The 24,581-nt window shown below is 53.5% G+C and overlaps 2 protein-coding genes across 2 annotated transcripts in view; both read left to right on the top strand.

Annotated features, from left to right (window-relative positions):
• The window catches only part of bltp3b (bridge-like lipid transfer protein family member 3B), a 28,431-nt gene extending 10,517 nt beyond the window's left edge, over positions 1-17,914 (top strand). Inside the window, exons 4-23 of the mRNA XM_060038807.1 lie at positions 246-337; positions 902-1,091; positions 1,410-1,550; positions 2,944-3,111; positions 4,968-5,145; positions 6,027-6,110; positions 6,328-6,489; positions 8,230-8,342; positions 8,625-8,766; positions 9,647-9,840; positions 10,133-10,834; positions 11,190-11,788; positions 12,739-12,822; positions 13,141-13,277; positions 14,005-14,313; positions 14,651-14,695; positions 15,104-15,366; positions 15,724-15,829; positions 15,974-16,134; positions 16,219-17,914. Coding sequence (XP_059894790.1) covers positions 246-337; positions 902-1,091; positions 1,410-1,550; positions 2,944-3,111; positions 4,968-5,145; positions 6,027-6,110; positions 6,328-6,489; positions 8,230-8,342; positions 8,625-8,766; positions 9,647-9,840; positions 10,133-10,834; positions 11,190-11,788; positions 12,739-12,822; positions 13,141-13,277; positions 14,005-14,313; positions 14,651-14,695; positions 15,104-15,366; positions 15,724-15,829; positions 15,974-16,134; positions 16,219-16,344 — 3,996 coding nt within the window. The 3' untranslated portion in view covers positions 16,345-17,914. The remainder of the gene's footprint in view (positions 1-245; positions 338-901; positions 1,092-1,409; positions 1,551-2,943; positions 3,112-4,967; positions 5,146-6,026; positions 6,111-6,327; positions 6,490-8,229; positions 8,343-8,624; positions 8,767-9,646; positions 9,841-10,132; positions 10,835-11,189; positions 11,789-12,738; positions 12,823-13,140; positions 13,278-14,004; positions 14,314-14,650; positions 14,696-15,103; positions 15,367-15,723; positions 15,830-15,973; positions 16,135-16,218) is intronic.
• A 1,553-nt stretch (positions 17,915-19,467) lies between these two features.
• Positions 19,468-24,581, top strand: part of LOC132448033 (ankyrin repeat and sterile alpha motif domain-containing protein 1B-like) — a 67,918-nt gene continuing 62,804 nt past the window's right edge. Inside the window, exon 1 of the mRNA XM_060039096.1 lies at positions 19,468-20,267. Coding sequence (XP_059895079.1) covers positions 20,137-20,267 — 131 coding nt within the window. The 5' untranslated portion in view covers positions 19,468-20,136. The remainder of the gene's footprint in view (positions 20,268-24,581) is intronic.

Below are 24,581 nucleotides of genomic sequence, written 5' to 3'. Positions count from 1 at the left end.
CGATACGGATCAAACACAATACCGTGCTGCCCGTGTTTGAACAGTGAAAAGGTGGATGCAGTTGTTTGCCAAAGGGCTGGTTCTTCTGTATAGTATTATGTCGATTGAGTTGTTGGTTTCTGATAGCGGTCGCTGCCTCACAAGAGCTGGGCAGGAGCTCAGTGACTCAGAGATAGATAGTTCACCTGAGGCGGTTCCACCCATGCCAACCTAACGTTACTGTGACACTCTCCCGTGGCGTCTAGACTCTGGACAAGGTGGTGATGGAGATGAGTACCTGCGATGAGCCACGCCCACCCAACGGACCATCGCCCATAGCAACCGCCTCCGGACAGAGGTGAGCCTTGGACATGTTTAATGGGCAGATTCAACAAGAAAAACTGATAAACTCTTGGTTTGAGGTTGATATCTGTCTCTCTCTATATCGGTCTATTGGACTGTCGGCCTGTCTGTCTGTCTGACTGTTTGTCTGTGTCTTGTCCCTGTCTGTGTGTCTGTGTCTCTTTCCGGTCAGTCTCTGTCTATCTGTCCGTCAGTCTGTCAGTCTGTGGCTCTCTCTCAATCTCTCTGTTGAATCAAATTGAAAAAAAACTTTTTTTGGCATTGAAAATAAACATTAACATCGTTAAAGAAATTAAAAATTGTCTCAAAGATAAAAATAACATCTATTAAAAATAACAAACGATCGCTTTCTGTTTGTCTTTCTCTCCCTGGTCTGTCTGTGTCTCCCTGGTCTGTCTCTCTCAAATAAATTCAAAGAGCTTTATTGACATAGGGTGCTTATATTGACAATCTAAACTTAAGCGGTCATCATCGATCACACCCCTTATGTGAGGAGGGGGAGAGAGGTCTGTAAGGTGATGTATGGATGTGTGGTAAACCTCTCTCCCTTCCCCCCTAGTGAGTACGGCTTTGCGGAGAAGGTGGTGGAGGGCATGTCTCTGTCCATCAACTCCATCGTGGTGCGGATCAGCGCCAAGGCCTTCAACGCCTCCTTCGAGCTGTCCCAGCTGCAGGTGTACAGCGTCAACACCTCCTGGAGCCTGAGCGACCTGCGCTTCACCCGCATCACCGACCCCCAGCGGGGCGAGGTCAGAGGTCACACATCACAACAAAACACTCTGACACAACACAGACCCCCAGTCACGCGACACATAACACTAACACATCACCGACCCGCAGCGGGGCGAGGTCAGAGGTCACAAAACACAACACAGTCCCCCTCACACAACACTACACAGCCCCCCCCCCCTCACACAGCACAACACAGCCCCCCCCCTCACACAACACAACACACACCAGATGTTACTCAGCGCCACCTTTCAGAGGGACCCTCCATGGTAGAGGTCTTTGGTCCATGAACAGAGCAGTGTGTACCCTGCTGGACCTAAAGAGCGTCTGTCCCCCAGATCCTGACCTTCAAGGAGATCAGCTGGCAGATGATCCGCATCGAGGCGGACGCCATCCAGAGCGCCGAGCACGAGATGCTGAGCGCGCCCATCAGGCTCATCACCAACCAGTCCAAGATCAGGGTGACCCTCAAGAGACGGGTCAGTACGCACGCACGCACGCACACACACGCACAGACACACGCATGTGCAAGCAAGCTAGGATGGGCCCTTGGCTCTCATGAAGCTCTACGCCTGTCCCTCATTGGTCAACCCACACAGCCCTCAGAACCAGGTTTATAAGAGGCTGATGGACTCAGTGAGGGGCTCGCCCTCCATCATGGATCTAGTGCAGTGGGGGGGTTGTCTCAGGTCGACAGCCCTCCCTGTGAGTGGTTAAACGAGCCAACAGCGAGTTCAGAGGGGAATCACACGGCGCTTCCTGCCGAGTTGTGCTTCATCTGCCTGTTATGAAGAAGACTGCGTTGTGCGACCACAACTCGGTTTCCGCAAACGTGAAAAAAAAAAAAAAAAAAGGACAAGTTGGACCTGTGACGTCATGTTACAGACAAAAAAGCAGCACTCTGCTATTTTTTAAAACAGCAGTGTGCCTTCTAGTTGTTCTTCCTCTGTGTTTGGGTATCTGTTGTGTTTCAGAGCTCAGGGTGTTGTCCGGTACTGTGGGCCTGCGTAGCCCTTGGAGACTCAAACTGGGATTAAGGGTGGATATACACATGTGATTAGGAGAGTGGTGTGACCACACAAATGCCTCAGGCAGGGCCAGTTTCAGTCCTTATCAGGATCCTAAAGTACGCCATGGCAACCAGTGTTTTGTCTACAAACCCTCTTCCATCCACACGTTGGCTTTGTAGAGCAGTAATATACTTGATGTGGGATGATTCAGTGTTAATATAGTAGGTTTATATAGAGCAGGGGGTGAAAGCAAGATGGAACCCCAAACTAGGTGTCTAGGATCAATCTAGATTCCACGCCACGGAATAAACAAAAACATTTACATTCAGTTTCAGAGGCCGTGACCCCTTTATCCTCAATGTGGGACAGATCGGACATTTGCAAACTTGCTCATTCGTAAGAGAGTGTCATCATATTTTGGACTGTCCAACACTCCTCATGGTCGGTTGACTGTCTTACCCTCCTTTTGGTCTATTGACTGTCTAACCCACCTTGTGATCTGTTGACTGTCTTACCCTCCTTTTGTCTATTGACTGTCTAACCCTCCTTTTGTCTATTGACTGTCTAACCCTCCTTCTTGTCTATTGCCTGTCTAACCCTCCTTCTTGTCTATTGACTGTCTAACTCTCCTTATGGTCTGTTGACTGTCTAACCCTCCTTATGGTCTGTTGACCGTCTAACCCTCCCTGTGGTCTGTTGACTGTCTAACCCTCCTTGGGTTCTGTTGACTGTCTAACCCTCCTTGTGCTCTGTTAACTGTCTAACCCTCCTTGTGGTCTATTTACTGTCTAACCCTCCCTGTGGTCTATTGACTGTCTAACCCTCCCTGTGGTCTATTGACCGTCTACCCCCCGTGGTCCAGATGAAGGACTGCTACGTGGTGGCCTCCAAGCTGGTGCTGATCCTGGACGACCTGCTGTGGGTGCTGACCGACTCCCAGCTCAAGGCCATGGTCCAGTACGCCAAGTCGCTGAGCGAGGCCATGGAGCGATCGGCCCAGCAGAGGAAGAGCATGGCCAGCGAGGAGCAGGTAGCAGCACGGACACCAACACACGCATAGACACACAGACACACAGACACACAGACACACAGACACAAGAGCATGGCCACCGATGAGCAGGTAGGAAAACGCACACACACACACAAACACACGCACTCGCACAGACACACGCATACGCACAAGAGCACACAGAAACACACACAGCATACATGTGCATGCATACACAGACACTTATATATATACACGTGTGTCTGCATACACTGACACTTGTATATAGGTGCACATAACAAGTCTTGTACATGTGTGTATTCATTCATATGTTTGTAGTGCAGACATGAGGTGTGAGCGCAGGAGGGCTTCACAGGCCTGTCAGTCAGAGCCAACAGGGCTGCTGGCTTAGCGTCAGCATAGCCTTGTTTTCTGTGTTGGCCCAGCTTGCAGATGACAGGAGGCAGACTTCTGTTCTGGGCTTTGGTTTCAGCGCGCTGCAGCCCTGCTGTTATATCATGCAGATTTGACTTGCTGAAAAAAGTTAATTTCACAAAGACTGGCATAAAAGCGCTGAGGTAGATGATATTTAAAGCATGTGTAACAAATGTAACACGACACAGAGAACCCGCGGGTGTAAAACCCTTTCTCTCTCAAATAACGACCACACTGTGTACTCCCTTCCTACCGTCTCTCCCTCCTCTTTACCCTCTGTTTCTGTCTCTCCCTCTTCTCCACCCTCTCCCACTGTGTCTCCCTCTTCACTACCCTCTCCCACTGTCTCTCCCTCCTCTCTGACCTCTCCAACTGTCTCTCCCTTCCTCTCTACTCTCTCCTACAGTCTCTCCCTCCTCTCAACCATCTCTCACTGTCTCTACCCTCTCTCTGTCTCTCCCTCCTCCCTCCCTTCTCTTTAGCCTCTCTCTCTCTCTCTCTCTCTCTCTCTCTCTCTCTCTCTCTCTCTCTCTCTCTCTCTCTCTCTCTCTCTCTCTCTCTCTCTCTCTCTCTCTCTCTCTCTCTCTCTCTCTCTCTCTCTCTCTCTCTCTCTCTCTCTCTCTGTGTGTGTGTTTCTCTCTCTCTCTCTAAGCCCCTGTGTTCCCATCACAGTGTCGGGCCGACTGTGTCATGGTCTGGAAGTCAGTGGGTGGAAAATATGTGGTCTGCCTCTCTGCATGTTTCCCTGCTCCACTTCCCCTCTGCCACGTCTCCGTCTCTCTCTCTCCCTCCCCTCTGTCTCCCTCCCTCCTCCTCTGTCTCTCTGTCTCCCCCTCTCTCGGCTCTGGGTGTATTTCACACGTAGCGCCCACATACACAGGGGACTCTCTTTCCATCGCTCACCACTTCTCAAAGGCCCCCTGCTGGCTAGGATGTGGTACTGCACGTAATGTGATTCATCGCGAGTTTACACTTGATGAACATTGCTGTACATCAGTTGCTTTCAAACTGTGGGTTGCGCCCCATAAGTGGCTCAACACATTACATTTATGTAGCAGCACTGTTGTCCAAGGTCGACTCACAGTGAGTGCATTCTGCAATGAAGATAAACCCTAGAAAGCACAGGAATAATGTTAGTGCATAGAACTTTCAGAAATAAGCAATGCAACTGCTTTTAAATGCTCAGATTTAAAGTGTGTGTGTTCGCGTCTGTGCGTGTGTGTGTGTGTGTGTGTGCCTGCCTGTGTGTGTGTGTGTGTTCGCGTGTGTGTGTGTGTGCCTGCCTGTGTGTGTGTGTGTGTGTGTGTGTGTGTGTGTGTGTGTGTGTGTGTGTGTGTGTGTGTGTTCGCGTGTGTGTGTGTGTGCCTGCCTGTGTGTGTGTGTGTGTGTGTGTGTGTGTGTGTGTGTGTGTGTGTGTGTGTGTGTGTGTGTGTGTGTGTGTGTGTGTGTGTGTGTGTGTGAAGGGGTCGTCTCCGCCCCCCACCCAGCAGGTGCGGACGGCGGCGTCCTCGGCCGCGGCGGACCAGACGGCGAGCATGGCGCGGCTGTTCAGCGCCTACGACGTGTGTGAGACGTCCCACCACCTGCAGATCACACACCTGGACCTGCACATCTGTGACGACACCCACTCCCCGGACAAAGGTCAGCGACACACAAACAAACACACACACACACCCTGACCGGCACGTCTGGGACGACACCCACTCCCCGGGCACACACACACACACACACACACACACACACACACACACACACACACACACACACACACAAACACTAGTGGTGTAACGGTACTCAAAAGTCACGGTTCGGTACGTACCTTGGTTTTGGAGTCACGGTACGGTACGGTTCATAGTTAAGGGGAAAATTAATAAAAAAGCTTGTCTGTCAACAACGGAGAATGGCCGTAGATCAGCAGCAATGAAAAACACTGATAGACTTGGTTATGGCATTTGCCCGTTCTGAATTCCCAGACAGGGGTTGTTGAAATAGTGTCGTGAGCTGGGTTTGCACAGCTCGTTTTCTTTTCACAGTAACGGTGATAGTAACACGGGGGGGGGGGGAACACGGAGAGACAGGCCTGAGTGTCGTTCAGGCGACATGCTGCCTAAAACACCACTTCCTGTCGGTGCTTCTTACCGCGACACATCTCCTCACTGGTCTCCTGCTGTCCTACTCTGCAAAAGTTCTGCCTCAAGCTGTGGATTAGAATCTAGTACAGGCACCTTTTCTAAGAACGTCCATAAAGGATGTTGCAGCTCGTAGTTCAGGCTGAGTTTACGTTCGCTGTCAGCCAATTGCGTGCTTACAAATATGAGGCCATAAACATTTGAAGTCTGTCTGCGATCAGACTTTAGATAAACGGTCTGAAGTCAACACGAAGTCTCACCTCAACCAAAACAAAGTCTGTTCCGCATGTAGACGTTTTATCTGCACACAAATCAATAAATCACTAATCGTGTGTGTGTGTGTGTGTGTGTGTGTGTGTGTGTGTGTGTGTGTGTGTGTGTGCGCGTGTAAAGTGAGCAACAAGCGGCTCACGGGTGGAGCGATGCAGCTGTCCTTCAGCCTCATCACCCTGGATTACTACCCCCTCCACCGAGCAGGTACCCTCACCTCCACCTCTACATAGACGTAGACATGTAGAGCTAACCTCTACCCCATGCTAGACCCTCCTCTACCTCAACATAGACATGTAGACCTCTACCCCATGTTAGACCCTCCTCTACCTCAACATAGACATGTAGAGCTAACCTCTACCTCTACTGTAGATAGGCGTCTCTGACTCCCTATCTTTTGTCTCTGTCCCCCCCCCCCCCTCAGGTGACAGCTGTCTCCACTGGATGCACTACTCTGAGGCCACCAAGGCGAGGGAAGGCTGGGCTCGCTCTCTGCTGGACGAGTTCAAGGTCAACGTGGAGTTGCTGAAAGGCGTCGTCAGAGACCAGCAGGGGCCCAGCGCCGCCCAGGGGTCACCCCAGCACGGTACCGCCCGCACACACTCTCATTAGAGACCAGCACGCACACACACGCAGGCACGAAACACACGGTAAAGACCAGTAAGGTACCGCCCACACAAACTCTCATTAAAGACCACCACGCACACACACACTCACACGCTGGCACACGCACACACGTTAAAGACCACCACTCACCCACACACACGCAGGCACGGACACACACATCAAAGACCAGTACGGTACCGTGCACGCACACTCTCATTAAAGACCAGCACACACACACAAACAGACATACACACACAGACACACATTTAAGACCAGTATGGTACCGTGGGCGTACACTCACAATCAAGACCAGCACGCACACACGTCAAGACACACAAATATAAAGACCTACACACACGTAAACGCACACACACACACACACACACACACGCACACGCACATGCGCACGCACGCGCGCGCGTAAACAGACACACATATATAGACTTACACATAGGTGTAAACCAGCAGGTATACAGACCTATGTGAAGCAGTGTGTAGATTCAGACACATGACAACCAGCACCTGAAACACTTCTGCAGAAGTGTACGGTTCCCTCCTCCATTGTTCACCTCCTCACTCTGGGCTCCTGTTCCTGTATGATGAGCTTCAGACCCGCACCTCTTCCTGTTCTGAGTGCAAACACACACACACACACACACACACACACACACACACACACACACACACACACACACACACACACACACACACACACACATACGCACCGCAAAACAGACACACCGCAAAACCTGTACAACCAATAACGGAACAGTTACATGTTACACATTAATCAGGGCTGTGGATGCGCATGTGTGTGTGCGTGTGTGCGTGTGTGTGTGTGTGTGTGTGTGTGTGTGTGTGTGTGTGTGTGTGTGTGTGTGTCTATGCGCGTGCACATGTGCCCTTGGACCCGGTCTCACCTGCTCCTCTTTGGGTGTGTGTCCCCCCCCCCAGAGGGGGGTGAGTATGGGCCCCTAGGGAGGCGGGACAGAGCAGGAGGAGCAGAAGGAGTAGATGTTAGGGAGGCGGGGGGCCCACTGCTAGAGTGGAGCCCTCACCCCCGGCCCCCACCCCAGTGCTGCTGGTGCCTGGAGCCAGGTATCACCGCTGTGTGCGCTCTTGTGTTGGTGTGGGCTCCTTTGTTTGTGTCTGGGTTATTTTGTTTGTGTGTCTGTCTGTGTGTGTGTGTGTGTGTGTGTGTGTGTGTGTGTTTTGTGTATTTGCGCACATGTGGGTGCGGTGATGCTTTCTGGCCCGGCACAGTGACTTTGTATCGAGTTGAGTTGTCGATCAAAATGGTTTTATTCCTCATTATTTTACCTCTCTCGCTCTCTCTCTCCCCCCTATGTCTCTCTCTCTTTGTCCCCCTATGTCTCTCTCTCGCTCCCCTCTATGTCTCTCTCGCTCTCTCTCTCTCCCCTCTATGTCTCTCTCTCTCTGTCCCCTTATCTCTCTCTCTGTGTCTCTCTCTCTGTCTCTCTCTCTCTCTCTCTCTGTCTCTCTCTGTCCCCCTGTCTCTCTCTCTCTCTCTGTCCCCCTGTCTCTCTCTCCCTGTCTCTCTCTCTCTGTCCCCCTGTCTCTCTCGGTCTCTCTCTCTGTCCCCCTATGTCTCTCTCTGTCTCTCTCTCTCTGTCCCCCTGTCTCTCTCTGTCTCTCTCTCTCTCTGTCTCTCTCTCTCTCTGCCCCCTATGTCTCTCTCTCTCTCTCTCTCTCTCTCTAGGTAAGATCAGTACCGGCTCCACCTCCTTCTCTCCTCCTCCTCCCCAGAGCCCTAAGACTCAGCTCATGTCCAGCTCTGTGGTTCTGCGCATGGCCGACTTCTGCATCTACCAGGTGCTCCTTTCACCCTCTCACTCACTCACTCACAAATACACAGTGTCACTCCCTAACTCACTCACTAACTCACTCACTAACTCACTCGCTAACTCACTCGCTAACTCACTCCACCACTCACATATTCACTTGCCCACAAGCTCAAAGTGACCAAGTTATTAACAGTCGCTTACTGTGTGTGTGTGTGTGTGTGTGTGTGTGTGTGTGTGTGTGTGTGTGTGTGTGTGTGTGTGTGTGTGTGTGTGTGTGTGTGTGTGTGTGTGTGTGTGTGTGTGTCTATAGGTGTCTACGGCGGACCAGAGGCGCTCCAGCCCCAAGGCGATGGTCTCGTGCAACAAGAAGACCCTCTACCTGCCCCCCGAGATGCCCGCCGTCCACGTGGAGTTCACCGAGTACTACTTTCCCGACGGGAAGGATTACCCCAGTAAGACACACACACACACACACACACACACACACACACACACACACACACACACACACACACACACACACAGGATTACCCCAGTGAGTCCCACTGGTTCTAGCCTACACTGCAGAGCACGTTTTGGTTTCTGTCTATGGCCTGCGTTTAAAGTACTGCGTTTAGAAGCGTCTTTCCCTTAAACGCTAAATGAACTGCCAAAGGCGGTGTCAGCCTAGCCACTTTACCGCGGCCACGCCCGGGATTTTTCCTGACCACGACGTCAGACTCTAGGGAGGAACATGACGCCCTTCTCCCTTCAGCTCTGAATAATTAACCGGAACAAGTGAGCGATCACATGTCTGGCGGCGGCGTCCGGCTGCAGACAGACGCTGGAGTCAACAAGAGGGCCGAGGTCTTTAGAGTAACAGACTGAGGGAGACGGTGATCATATCGGTGATCCATACTGGACCCAATAAACCCTAATGCCTCCCTAGAGCCTGAAGGAGAGCAGCGGTCTGGGGGATCCAACCCTACGGCCATCTCTCCTCGCTCATCAGCCGACACGAGTTAATATTATGAATGAGTCAATGGGCACTTTGTTCTGAGGATCCAGAGGAAAACGCCCGCCTGTAAGGCAACGCGAGCACTCTGGTCTCTGGTCTACTCACCCAAATGGTTCACTCTATATATACTAAAAATATCCAGTTAACCCTACTCACCCACGCACATTGTTGTCCAAAGACAAACGCGCCATGCAGCCATAGTTCACATTCGTGCTCACCCGTACAAACAAGAATGTTTGACCACTTGTATAGGTAGTGGTCCCCCCACAGGGATAATTAAGGTGTGCCTTGTTGACGCACTGTGTGGTAACCCTGCTCCCCCCACCGCCACACAGTCCCGTGCCCCAACCTGTACGTGCAGCTCAACGCCCTCCAGCTGGTGCTGGACCCCGGCAGCCTGGTGTGGCTCAACCTGTTCGCCCTGGACCTGCGCCAGAGCCTGGAGCAGTTCATGGACCTGTACAAGCTGGACGCCTCGCAGAAACCCGACGAGCACGTGGACATCAAGGTGGACGGCCTCATGCTCAAGGTACGAGTTATTGCTCAGTCAGTCTGTCAACCACATACACACAGACGCAGACACACACCACACACACACACACAAACACACACACCACACACACACACCACACACACCCACACACACGTTCGCTAGATACATTGTGGACAAGAAGGTCCCCATCAGTTTATTTTATAGACTAGTCAATCCATCCCTAACCCCAACTCTTATTTGGTTTTGATATGATGACAGTAAAAGCTGGTTTATCCTTACCTCGATCCCGTGTTTGATTGATTCTCTCTCTCCCTCGCGGCCCCCCCAGCTGGTGGTCCCCACAGAGCGGGACGCCTCCTACCCCCCCGACCTCCCGCGCTCCGTGTCGGTGCAGACCTCGGAGATGGTGGCCACCAACACCCGCCACCACCCGTCCTGCGGGCGCACCCACCTGCAGGCCCTCCTGACCGCCTTCCAGCAGGAGGCCTTCTTCTGCTCCTCCTCCGGCCACGCCTTCCCCCGCGGCGGGCCCTCCCCCTCCGACCAGGGCCCCTCCTTCGACCTGCTCCACCCCGCCTTCTGGCGCCACGCCCAGGAGCGGGACACGCCCCTGAACGGCGTCTACGCCGGCGCGGGCGCCCCGGCCGCGCTGAGCGGCCACGCCCTGCGGCCGGCGGCGGCGGCCGACGTGTGGGCGCTGCACTTCGCCCAGTTCTGGGTGGACTACGAGGGGAAGGGGCGGCGGCCTCAGCCCTTCGTGGACTCCTTCCCGCTGGCCGTGTGGGCGTGTCAGCCCGGCGGCGCCCCGCCCCCCCGGCCGGAGGCCAGCCTATCACGGAGCGGCTCGGAGGAGGCGCTGGGCCGGCTGCAGAGGAAGCGGCTCCTGAAGGAGTACTACAGCACCGAGGGGGGGGCGGAGCCCGGCGCCGGCCCCGCCCCGCCCCCCAGCAACGGGCTGCAGGAGCCCCGCGACCCCGCCTCCGCAGACGTGCACGTGCTGGTGCACGTGCAGAAGCACTTAAGCGCCCAGGTGGGTCCCGCTAGACGGTGACGGCACCATTAGCATCATCAATAATAATTACTATTATCATTATCAAAGTGATTGACTTCTTAAATGGCCGTAGTAATATGGGGGCCCGGAGGGGCGCTGGGGAGGTTGACCCACTGCAAGACGAACGGCACTGGGTTCGATCCCTGATGTCCTCGCTCATTGACGGGTGGCTTAACAAATTACCTTCACATGATGGAGGCATTCTCAATCTAATGTGTGTGTGTGTGTGTGCCTGTGTGTGTGTGTCTGTGTGTGCCTGTGTGTGTGTGTGTGTGTGTGTGTGTGCCTGTGTGTGTGTGTGCCTGTGTGTGTGTGTGTGTGTGTGTCCCTGCAGGTGAGCCACCGTCAGTACATGTTCCTGATGCGCCTCCAGCGCAGCCTGAAGGCGCTGCAGCAGACGCTGCAGACGGACCTGGAGGCCATGGGCTCCAAGAGGGACCGCAAGGACCAGCGCTCCACCTCCACCTCCAGCCCCTCCACCCCCACTCCCCCCACCCCCAGCAGCCCCCCCGGGGCCCCGGACCCCCGGCTCTTCGGCGTGTGCCTGGGCCTGCTGCTGCGCAGCGCGGAGGTGGCCCTGCTGCTGCAGCCCGTGGCCCCCCAGGGCGGGGGCTCGGGCTCCTCCCTGGGCTCGGAGCTCTCCCCCTCGGAGAGCCGCGGCACCCTGGGGCCGGGCAGCGACGGGGGCGAGGCCTGCGGCGTGGACCAGATGCTGTGCGGGGGGGCGCCGGAGGGCGGGGGCGCCGTCCCCCTCCTCCTCCCCACCGCCGCCCGCCCCGCCCCCACGGACCCCCAACGCCGCAAGGCCTCGCTGGAGGAGCGCGGCCAGGGGGGGCGGAGCTTCGACGACGGGGGCGTGGCCGACGGTCTGACCGGGGGGGAGGAGCAGGACCCTCTGGACCCCACCCCCAAGATGCCCCAGTCCGTGTCCAGGTACACCCCAGGTTCACTACAGGGTCACAGGCTGCACTTGGGTTCACCAGGTTTGATTAGGTTCACTTCAGATTATTGGTTTTCCCAGGTTTTACTAGGTTTTACTATATTTGACCAGGTTTAACTATATTTCCCAGGTTTTCCTGAGTTTTACTATGTTTGACCAGGTTTAACTATATTTCCCGGGTTTTCCTATATTCGACAAGGTTTAACTTTATTTCCCAGGTTTTACAGACTCTAAATCTTATACCATATGTGGCTGTGTTTCTTACCATACTAAAGCACATTTGACCACGTTTTACCGTGGTTAACCACACTATGCAGTATTATTTGTGCCAGTTCTAAGTAATGAAACATAAAGATCTTCCAATCCACTAGCTTAGCATTCCATGAACAGTATTCCTCATTTTAGTCTGGGAACGGGAAGAGTATTCCTAGTTTTCGTCTGGGAACGGGAACAGTATTCCTAGTTTTAGTATGGGAATGGGACCTACTGAGGGCCAAATGCTCTCTGATCCGTTTGAACAAGCGGTGCTGCTGGGTGTGGTCTCTCTCCTGGTCTCTCTCCTGTCTGAATGGACACTCGCTTCAGTTTCATTCATAAAGGAGTAATCCACCTCTGGCCTGCCGCCTAACACCTTGATTGGCTGCTGGGCTTATCCATCACTCTGAGGGCGGGATCAAGTGTCTGTCTGTCTACATGTAATGTGTACTTGTACACGTTACATGTCCTCGCCTTCTCTGCCTAATCCTGCAGTATGTCCTCTGACCTCTCTCTCCCGCCTTGTCCATCTCTACGTGTGTGTGTGTGTGTGTGTGTGTGTGTGTGTGTGTGTGTGTGTGTGTGTGTGTGTGTGTGTGTGTGTGTGTGTGTGTGTGTGTGTGTGTGTGTGTGTGTGTGTGTGTGTGTGTGTGTGTGTGCATGCTCTCTCTCCCCACGCTCTCTAAAGGAAGGGGAGTCTCTCTGTGGTTTCTGACCTCCTCAGCTCCTCACACTCGAGCCGATCAGCTTCTCTTTATTCCATGTCCTCCATGTAAGACCACCTCTACCAGTCTGGACCACTGTGTCTGTGGGGTACCCCCCCCCCCAGTCCTTGTTCCTTTCCTCTGCATGTGTGCATGAGGACCGCAGTGTCCGGTGTGTGCGTTCTTACGTGGTCCATGTGTTTGTTTTGTCTACCTTGTTTCTTCGTGGCTTGCTCTCCTTTGTCGGGTCTCAGTGTCTGGTAGGGTCTGTCCGGTCTGGGTCTGGGGGACCATGTAGTCCGGTCTGGGTCTGGGTCTGGGGGGTCTAAAGTACTGTACACATGATGACGTTTTTTGTGCGTGCGTGTGTGTGTGTGTGTGTGTAGTGGTCGGCTGATGAAGGAGCGGTCCCAGTCCAGCTTCTCCGTCTCCTACAAGACGGTGAAGAAGAGTCCGTCGCTGCAGTCACTGGACAACATCTCCATAGACAGCTACCTGATGGAGGACACCGACCTGGAGAGAGGTACACGCACACACACAAACACACAGGCAGACAGAGACACGCAGACAGCTGCACACAGACACGCAGACAGCGACAGACAGACACGCAGACAGCTGCACACAGACACGCAGACAGCGACAGACAGACACGAAGACAGCTGCACACAGACACGAAGACCCTAACACACAGACACGAAGACAGTAACACACAGACAGCTACACACAGCTTCCTACTGGAGGACAAGACGACTCTCCTAGGTTAATGTCCTCTGGGATGCTGAAGTGTAGCTAAAGAGATGCTGTGGGGGCCGGGGGGCGACGCATGGGGGGCTGTGAACGCTGCTGGTCCGTTCAGCATTCATTTACCTTTCAGATGGGGACCCCACACACAGAGAGTCTGTTCAGCTAGCTGAGGACTGTGACCACTAGAGGGCAGTGTGGTTTAGTAGCTATTATATATTTAAAGTAATGTACAGGCTTGCTACTATTTACTGACATTTTATCCAAAGTTCCATGTTCTCGTATTTTGAAGTTTCATTAATGACAGTGTGTTTGTTTGGTACGTGAGACCCTGGTTTTACGAGCCTACAGATCGGACTGCAGAGCATTGGGACTCGAACCCAGAACATTTGGTCTGAGAGTTCAACCCCAAGGCTTTACTCTATCCTGTCCCTGATCTCCAAACACATGTATCAAGTCGTTATTCCTGTGGGACGTTCTAGTGTAACTTCTCTAATTCTATTGGACAGACGACGTGTCCATCTCGGGCTTCAAGGACACGGTGAGCGAGCAGAGCACCACCGAGAGCGCCAACGAGGCTGCCATTGGTGCAGAGCAGGAGGGGGGCGTGTCCCCGGACACGGTCAGCGCCGCCTCCCAGAGCATCGACGAACCCACCAAGGACCTGGTGTCGGTGCTGGTGCTGAAGGTGGAGGCGGTGTGCGGGGCGGTGGCGGTGGAGGGCGACAGCACGGCCGTGGCCCTACAGGTGGGCCAGGTGCGGCCCAGCCAGCTGGGCAACATCAGCCTGAGGCAGTACCTCAGCAACCGCAGCCTCGGTGGGTACACGCACACGCAAGAACCCACACGCAGGCACACGCACACACACACACACACACCCCTACCTACCTACCTTATGGGGACCACCAACGCACACACCTTATGGGGATCACACAGACCTTATGATGACCACACACACACAAACACACACACCTTATGAGGACCACACACACACTCACCTTATGAGGACCACACACACAGACCTTATGATGACCACACACACACACACACACACACACACACACACACACACACACACACACACACACACACCTTATGAGGACCATGCACGCAGTAGGCCGGTCTCTGGGTTCAATGTGCTGTTGTTCCCTGCAGGTATGGTGTGTTCAGTACCTATACCTGCTGCTCAGAGCACACCAGGTAACAGTGTGTGGCTGACCTCGCTGCCAGAGCCTGCGTGTGTGTGGCTCTGTGTTGACCTCTCTGACTGTGTTAGCCTCCGTGTGCCTCTTCGTGTGAGTGGCCTCGCTGAGGAGTTACTGTGTGTGGTTTTGTTTGAAGTTTTGTTCGCAGTATTATTCCATCGTTTCTTCTTCTCCTGTTACTCGTCTCTCTCGCTCATCCTTCTGCTGTTTTTTCTCTTCCTTCAGTAGACTGCAATGTAGACTGTCCCATCTCTATTAATTTAAAGTGCTCTCTCTCTCTCTCTCTCTCTCTCTCTCTCTCTCTCTCTCTCTCTCTCTCTCTCTCTCTCTCTCTCTCTCTCTCTCTCTCTCTCTCTCTCTCTCTCTCTCTCTCTCTCTCTCCCCCCCCCCCCCCCCCCCCCAGGTGGTGGTGGCCCTGTGGAGGTAGAACCGCCGGGCCCCCGCGGGCCCCCTGAGGTCCAGGCCCGTCTGGAAAGCGGCCCCTGCGCCGCCGCCCGCTCCCCGCTGGCCGAGCGCAGCGGTTTCCTCCAGCTGCGTCTCCACGGTTACCGCGGCGGCTTCCTGTCGTCCACGCTGCAGAACCTCGCCCACTTCCTGGAGGACAAGTCGGCACCGCAGGTCCTGCCCCTGGAGATCAGCGTCAGGGACACACACGTGGACCTCAAGGTGGGCACGGACACGCACACACACACACACACACACACGTGGACCTCAAGGTGGGCACGCACACACAGACACACACACGTGGAGCTCAAGGTGGGCAGTGGGCACGCACACACAGACACACACACACGTGGACCTCAAGGTGGGTACACACACACACACACACTCAGACACACACGCGTGGCCCTCAAGGGGGGCAGGCACACACGCTACCACCCGCCACCACGCACACGCCATAACACACACACACACACACACACACACACACACACACACACACACACACACACACACACACACACACACACACACACACACACACACACACACACTCACCAATGTGCGCTATGTGTGGTGCAGGATGATGCACGTGACAACCCGTCGGAGCCTGAGCCCAACCCCATCAGCGTGCACGTGGACCGACTGCTGATCCACAGGAGAGATGACGGCTCCTTCTCTATAGGAGGTAACACAGACAGTCAGTCAGTCAGTCAGTCAGTCAGTCAGTCATGCTTACACGTGATATCATCTCTGCTGACTCCTAGTGGACACTGTAGTAGAGAGATGTCTCTCTCTCTCTATCACTAACTCCCTCTCTGCTGCCCCCTAGTGGACACCGCAGATGAGTCCAAACCTCCCAAAGTGCGGCCGTTGATTGACTGCCCTCTGAGTCCGGTTCCCGAGACAGTGGGTGTGTTCCAGGGAGTTGCCATGGCGACTCAGACGCAAGCCCCACCCACTTGCATCCCGATCCAATCAAACCATGAAAAGGTGAGGACCGACACAAACTCATACGCTCTCACACTCTCTCACTGCATACTGCGATTTTAAGTTTTCCTCTCACTCCCCCCTCAGATGCTGGTGGAGGAGAACGAGTGTCTGAAGGTGGAGCTGTCCAGAGCCAAGATGGCTCTGGCAGAGGCCCAGATGGAGAAGGACTCGCTGCTCCACCAGATGAGGAACCTGAAGATGACCAGCTAGAGCCAAGCTCCTACTCATCATCATCCTCCTCTCCGTCCTCCCTAACATGCTCCGCCCTCTCCCACCTCCTCACCCCCCCTCCCTGTCATCCATCCCAAACCCCCCCCTCCCCGTCATCACCCAAAACCCCCATCCCTGTCATCTTCCCCCCCAAGTCGGTGTGGCCGCGGCCCGCAGTGATCAACCACGGCCACCAGAGGGTGCCAGCGTGAAACAAAATGCTGACTAACGCAACATTCACAAGCAAAGTCAACAGAGAAGCAGGGGGCCGGGTGCTTACCTAAGGGCCACACATCCAGTCCCCCGGCCAGACCCTGTCCCCACTGGACCGACCCTGTCCAGTCCGCTGGGACCCTGAACTCGTTTTGGTCTCCAGAAGGACTTCTTTTCGGTCCTTTGTCTGCTTGTTTTGGACCTTTCTTTTAAACCGTCTCTGTTGAGAAGGTTCCAAAGTGACTTGAGAACCCTGGAGACCGACGCGTCTCTAAGAGAACTTCAACAAGGGAACACTTATTTTGCACAGCACTAAAAATGTACCGCGAGGGGTCAGGGGTTAGAGAGCTTTTAGTTGTTTTAAGAGTGACTATGGATGATGGTGCTTTATAGTAAACGAATGTGGAAAAACACCTTTAACCCAGGTGTGTGTGTGTGTGTGTGTGTGTGTGTGTGGGGGTGTGTTTGTGTGGCGGCATTTCATTGCAACAAGAACAAAATAACAAAAGTATTTCCAGTTTCTAGATTAGCGCCTTCCTAGATCGGTGTGTCATGCTATCCCCCCGCCCCCCTCCCTGCACTATCAGTGTCCAATAGACAGCTGCCTGTTGACTTCTCAACCCACCAATGACGAACAAGCGTAGAGAGCGATGAGACTGAGGGGGCGGGGCCTCATCCTCTCAGGAGTTATTTAGTAAGACACACCCCCTCCTTGATGCTGCCTAGATACACAGTTGTGTGTGTGTGTGTGTGTGTGGATAATTGTGAAGCAGGCTGCTGCTGCTGCCTTGTGCCCATGAGCAGGACCTGGATCGGCCTTCTGTCCCAACGGCCCAATGGGAGCGACCGGGGGGGGGGGAGGGCGTCATCAGTCCCCACAGGAGGGGGCGTCGCCATGTGCTTAGTCTTTCCAAAGTGTGCTCGCTAAACTGTTTGTCTAGTGACTTGGCTTCTCATCGCACCCCCCCCCCACAGTGCACCCCTTCTCCTGCTGGGGTCTGGATTCCGGGACTGGGGTCCGGGACTGGGGTCCGGTCCAGGGGCGTCTCCCCCCCCCCCCCCCCCCCCCCCATCACCGCGGCGGCAATAAAATAAAAACGGGAATGTGCGGTCGAGTTAGATTGTCTACGCCTGATTGTATGTAGTCTCTTAGCTTTTGTTCTCTTCTGCAGTGTGATGAGGGTGGGGTCGACGTTGATATGGTGGACGGGGCGAGGGAGAGGCTTTCCCTCCACAAGCTCCGCCCCTCGTCATTTGAGGCTCCACCCCCTCTGAGACTAAAAACACTTGAATTAAAAACGGATGTTGTCTGTCAGCTGCTGAGATATTGGTGGAAATAAAATGTTCTAAGATTTAACGTGGTTTCTGATTTCTACAAGTGGGTTTGTCAGTCGGTTAGGGTTTATTTAATGAACCCTGATCCTTCCACTCACAGGTGAGTGTGAGACAGGTGAGCGTGGGACAGGTGAGTGTGAGACAGGTGAATGTGGGTATTGAACTCTTGAACCCATCCCTATGGTCTACATATTAATAAAATCTTTATTTATTTAACTATTTGATGGTTTCTGACAGATGAGATATTGGTCTATATTCCGTCCTAATTGAAAAGCTTTTGCATGGTGTTCATATCTGTTGGATCAACATTTTGGAGAGTTACGAGTCTGTTTAGAATTCAATAAAAGTTTATATTTGAACAAAATATCTAGACTTTAACGCAGAAGTACTACTTGTGAAGAATTTTATATGGCCCCACCGGACTGGTCTGATTGGGCTCTGGGGAGGGGGGAGGGCTGCACAACTGCTGTACTTAGAGATCAGGCCTCATGCGGCCCTCGGTAGCCTCTAAACTTTAAAGTGTGTGTGTGGGGGGGACTTCAGTGGGGGTTCCGGTCCGGCTGTGCACGGGGAACCTTCTCAACAAGCAGGTGCGCCTGCAGCCAGAGGGGGCGCCGATATGCCAATTCCCTACACAATGATATGATCGATCATAGAAAACTGCGCTGATGATTTTTTTTTTTAAGTGCTCGAGGCGCCCCCCACTTGTCATGCAAAAATGGCGCCCCTGCCCAGAACCGCCCCTGGCTGGCTGTCAGCAGAGTGCTCTGTGTGTTTGCTCCGACTGTCTTCTAGAGTAGAGAGGTCATGACCCCCGTCCCGATCTGATTAAAGGTGTGAGGATGGAGAGAGTGAATAATTGAATGTCGACCATCAAGGGGGACTGCTGACTGCTCTGTCTTCCGCTCATCTTAACATCTCATACGTTTTTATATATTTTTCTGTCGTTCTGTAGGTCTGTCTCTTTATATTCTGAACCCCCCTCTGAGTCTCTCTCCATCTCCCCGCCTCTCTCTCCCCTACAGGCCCACAAGTCAGTGTTCTTAAGAGCAAACTCGATAATCTACCTAAATATTTGCGTGTCACTGTCTGGATTCCAGAGATGAGCCTCGATTTAACGTCTTGATGAACTCATAATAAACCCCCGGTTCCGGTACCGTCCGCTGGGGGGCGCTGCGGGCAGAAGGGCGTGTCTTCTGCTGAGGGGCGTGTCTGCTCCCGGCCCGAGGGGGGAAGTAAACACTGAACACACCACCTCTTACTTATCTTATCCTGTCTCTGTCTCTGTCTCTGTCTCTGTCTCTGTCTCTGTCTCTGTCTCTGTCTCTGTCTCTGTCTCTGTCTCTCTCTCTCTCTCTCTCTCTCTTCCCCCCCACCCACCCACCCACACACACGCATCCCCAATGACAGAAACCAGTGGTTCCCAATCCCAGTATCCTCCCAGTGTTCATAATGGTTTATCTGATGTACTTTATCACTCCCTCTGTTTAATCGACACTTACCGAGGCGGCAGTCCTCGGTCCGGCTCGAGCGGACCGTTCCTCCCCTCACCTCAGTCTGGAGGCTTCAACGCCTCCTTAGCGCCGTCACCCCGCCCATTACAGCTCTGTGGACACACACACACACACACATGCACACGCTTACACACTGACACAAACACGCACGAGCGCGTGTGCACACACGCTCACACACCGGCGACTGCGGCTCTGTGAAAACGCCTTCTTCATCCCGGACCATCTCGTCTCATAGCGGAACTGACCGGACGGTGGAGACCCGAGAGACCCGCTGCGTGTTACCGTCAGAGGTGATGCTGTTTCCTGCCCGGACGGACCGGGTGACTCTGACAGACTCTAGGACCCTCCTAACGTCGGGATCCTACTAACGTCGGGAGCACTCGCATCACGTCTGGGACCGCCGCGGTCACCCTCCACGGTTCTCCCTTCTGCTGTTCTGGACAACAGACGGAGCCGGACCGTTAGTAGTACTGGTGGACTGACTAGTGTACTGGTGGACTGGTGGACTGACTGGTGGACTTGTGGACTGACTTGTGGACTGACCGGGTTGTCGGTATCTCTGCAGCATGCCGCCGACGGGGGCTCCTCGTCCCTGATCAACACCGCCTCTCATGGCTCCTCACTCCGCACCGTGACGGAGGGTGGAGGTAGAGGGTGGAGGTGGAGGGGATCCCCGTGAATAATCTCCGCGTTAGTGGAGCTCTGGATTTGTAAACTTTGAAGCGTCGCGATGGGGAAGGAGCAGGAGCTGCTGGAAGCCGCCCGGACCGGGAACGTCGTGCTGGTGGAGAAACTGTTGACGGCGAAGAAGGGGATCCTCGGGTCCGCCACTGGGTCCATCCCCCTCCCCAGCCTGCTAAGGTAAGCCTTCTCCTTCACCGGGTCCATCCCCATCCCGAGCCTGCTCAGGTATGGCTCTCCTTCACCGGGTCAATCCCCCTACCCCCAGCCTTCCCAGGTAAACCTCTCCTCCGTGGGAACTAAGGCGCTTGATTGAGACGTGTACCTCTGGCGTTGCACCATGAGCAATGTGTATGTTCATCACCATATCAGTACTGTGTGTAGTTTCACCATGGCAGTGTTTAGTTCACTTTAGCAGTATGTGAACAGCGATACACGTCTGCTCACGTCACGCCAACAACAACGGCCCTCAAGCAGCCCACTGGGGTTCGTTGTAACACGCGGACGTCGGCCCCATCAGCTGCGATTCACCGGCTTTGGTTTCTCTGAGTGTGAGAGAGACGTCCTCCCAGAGCGGCCCTTACTGGGACGATGTCGGGGAATAACAGGCGAGGGGGGAACGGGGGCAGACCGGGGATATAGGGGGCGTAACACCATCTCACTCATGGCCCCTCCTCCTTGGTGTGTCTGCAGAACTCCCTGAAAATAATCAGTATCTGTCTCCCCACCCCCTGATAACTGGTCTGAGTTACGGCCCCCAGGGGACCCACACCCACACACACACTGGTCTTGGGAGGAGATAGGATGCGTAACTCAGTGATCAGGAGATGAAAGGCTAAAGTGGGGGGTTACCCCTCGGGCCTTAGAGAGCCGGTCCCGTTGGTGACCTGGGTCATCATGGGGAAGTTAAAAGGCCAGAGAGGGCGAGGCCTACCCTCACACACCTGTAATGTATCACACCTGTAGTGTATACAGGTGTATCACACCTGTAGTGTTATAACACACCTGTCATGTATCACACCTGTAGTGCTTCTCACCTGTAGTGTATCTCACCTGTAGTGTATCACTCCTGTAGTATATATCTCACCTGTAGTATATCTCACCTGTAGTATATAAACCTGTAATGTATCACTCCTGTAGTATATCTCACCTGTAGTATATCTCACCTGTAGTATATCACACCTGTGGTGCATACACCTGATGGGTGTCACTCCTGTGGGGTGTCACTCCTGTGATGTATCACACCTGTAGTGTATCACACCTGTGGGGTGTCCCTCCTGTGATGTATCACACCTGTAGTGTATCACACCTGTGGGGTGTCCCTCCTGTGATGTATCACACCTGTAGTGTATCACACCTGTGGGGTGTCCTTCCTGTGATGTATCACTCTTGTACAGTACAGTACAGTACAATATAGTTTATGGGTAAATCAGTAGCAATATAGTAGTAATTACTAGCAGTAGTAATATAGTACATGGGTAGATTAGCCTAAATGTAGTCCGTCTCAAGAGAGTTGACTCGGTCCTAAAGTGGACTGGAGGTCTCTGTTACACTCAGAGCAGCATAACCAGTCAGGAAACCAGTCTCACTGCCTGCTGTCCTCTGACTGGCTGGTTTACCGTCTGGATCAGAGACATATTAAGGCATTCCAAAATCACATACTTTTCTTTTCTTCGCTGTAATACGAACTGCAGCTACTCTTACGAAGTACGGGAGGTAAAGCTCTGGCGTACTGCATGTTCCACACTATTCTGGGACACGCTCACTCCTCTCCATGCGGGTGAATACTAAATGTTTCCTGGCGTACTAAATACTACGGTTGTTGGAACGCAGCCTCATTCGAGGACCCAAGGCTGTGAACAGGCTGTGAACCGGGTCATGTGACGAGCCGGGTCCCGGACCACTTCCTGTCAACCCGTAAGCGTGGAATCCGCCGGGTCTGACCCGGTCACCATGGCCCTGGTCACCAAGAACCCCCCCCCCCCTGATTGGCTGAGGCAGCGACCAATGGGAGATGGAAGAAACGATGCCATTAGACCACAGCGCGGTGTGTTCCTATGAGGTTTTATTCAGTTAAATGTAAACTAGACGCGGTGTGTCTGCATTCAGACGGCTGTGAGTGGCCCCTAAAGTGGGACGTTGAGCGCCGGTCCGCTCAGAGGAAAGCTTAACGTACATAAATGCTGTGAACCGTTCCCAGGACCGGGTCGCTGGCAATCCTCCACTGGTTCAGAACCAGTTCAGAGCGGTTGAGTTCAGACTGTTTGTCCAACACAAGTCAGTATGTTGATATGATACCTGTTACTATAAGGGGTGAGAGGACACACACGCACACGCACATGCATACACGCATGTACGCACAGCTGTCATCTAAGTGGGAATATGACTCATTAAATAGAGATGACATCATCTGCTATCAATTTCCCTAGTGACTTGTGTGTGTGTGTGTGTGTGTGTGTGTGTGTGTGTGTGTGTGTGTGTGTGTGTGTGTGTGTGTGTGTGTGTGTGTGTGTGTGTGTGTATGTGTGTGTGTGTGTGTGTCAGTGCATTTCTCTCCCTCTCGTTGTACTCTGATTGGTTGTTCACCGACATAGCCTACATATGGTGTGTGTGTCCATGGCAGGAGCTCTTATGTTTATGCTATCTTGTGTGTGGCCCCCTGATGGGTCTCCCTGTTGGGTTTGGCAGAGAATCTGATCCAGTTTCTCTACTGGCTGTTTTCCTTAGAGCTCCTCCGATACTCCTAGTGAATGGCCTGTGTGTGTGTGTGTGTGTGTGTGTGTGTGTGTGTGTGTGTGTGTGTGTGTGTGTGTGTGTGTGTGTGTGTGTGTGTGTGTGTGTGTGTGTGTGTGTGTGTGTGTGTGTGTGTGTGTGTGTGTGTGTGTGTGCACATGCGTGTGTCTGTGTGTGTGTGTGTGAGAGACAGAGGGAGAAAAAGTGCATATCTGTGTTTGCCTCTACTGTAATTTCACACAAAAGGGGGAGTGAGGAAAAGAGAAGGGGGAGAAAGGGAGACAGAGAGGGGGAGACAGAGAGGGAGTCAGAATGCTGACTCTCTGCTCTCTCCAGTGTTTCTGCGTTCTGAACCACACTCTCGCTGTACTTAGCTTCTCAGCCACAAGCTCTCATTCATTTCTAATGGACTACCTCTGGGGGCGGGGTCACCGAAACTTGGGGTGGGGCCACTGGCGATGGGGGCGGGGCCAGGTTCACATGGATGAGGGGCCACGGCACTACCAAAACGTATACTCCTCCGTTTCTCTCGGAAAGATTCAATTGTTTTCTAAAAATGAGCAGCCAACTAAGGTCTGTGTGGGAAACACTGCATTGGCCCCATCTGTTACTGGGTGGGCCTAGCTCACTGGAAGCTGTGCATTGCTATAGCTTGGGATACATAATGTCAAACTAAATACTGTATAATTGAAATATTCCTCTGAGGTCAATGATATCTTGCAACAACTGTAGAGGACTGGAAGAGGCCTGTGTTTGTGTTATTAAGGGGCTACTCTCTTCTCTATGTTTACCCTTACTGGATAGTGTTATATATAGCATCGGTTCAGGACATGTTGCTCTGAGATGCCGACAGGTTAGCCTGCAGACCTCAGGGGTCGGACCGGCAGCTTTTGGCGGGCGGCCCTGGCTAAACAGCCTGACCGCTCCAACTATCGTTGGCGCAACTCCTCCATCAGCTCCTATTGCCAGGACCGGCTTGGAGCCGCAGGTTTGGACGGTGCTACAATCGTTCTGTTGGTCCCGTGTGCACGTTTAAATATAGAGTTTGGCAGTAAGGGTTGTTGGCGGGGTGAGCGCTCCACGTGGTGACGTGGTGTCGCTCCACGTGGTGACGCTGGAGTCAGTGATGCTGAGACAGGCCTGCTGAACAAGCAGAACAACACACTAGTGTTGTCTGGGGGACGCCTGATCCATAATGCACCTTGTTCACCAGACACACTCAGCCCATACCTGGGGTGAGTTCAGGCCATGATATCTAGAGGAGGATCACGTGGTCTGGACCTGGGCCTACCTCAGGAGGGGGATGGGGGGTGGGGGGTCCGGGTTCTTGGCAGTAGCAGAGCTTGGCTCAGGTCCTAATGGAGATGTAGCAAGACACGCACTCGCGCACACACACACACACACACACACACACACACACACACACACACACACACACACACACACACACACACACACACACACACACACACACACACACACACACACACACACACACACACACACACACACAGTTCTCTTAGACATTCTGTGCTTTTGTCCTTTTATGCGTCTCAAGCTAAATCTCCAAATCTCTTTTCTCCTTCTCTCTCGGCCCGCGGTCGTGTCTCTGTCGGCTTCTCTCCATCATTCACTTAACTCCACCATCTCTCTCTCCCTCCCTCGCGCTGTCTCTTGCCCCCCTCGATCGCCCTCTCTCTTGAGAGATAGGGGAACCGTCTTTGCACGCACACGCACGCACGTACACACACACACGCACAC

Source organism: Gadus macrocephalus, chromosome 19, assembly GCF_031168955.1.
Source record: "Gadus macrocephalus chromosome 19, ASM3116895v1".
NCBI lineage: Eukaryota > Metazoa > Chordata > Actinopteri > Gadiformes > Gadidae > Gadus > Gadus macrocephalus.
This window is presented reverse-complemented; position numbering and strand designations above follow the sequence as displayed.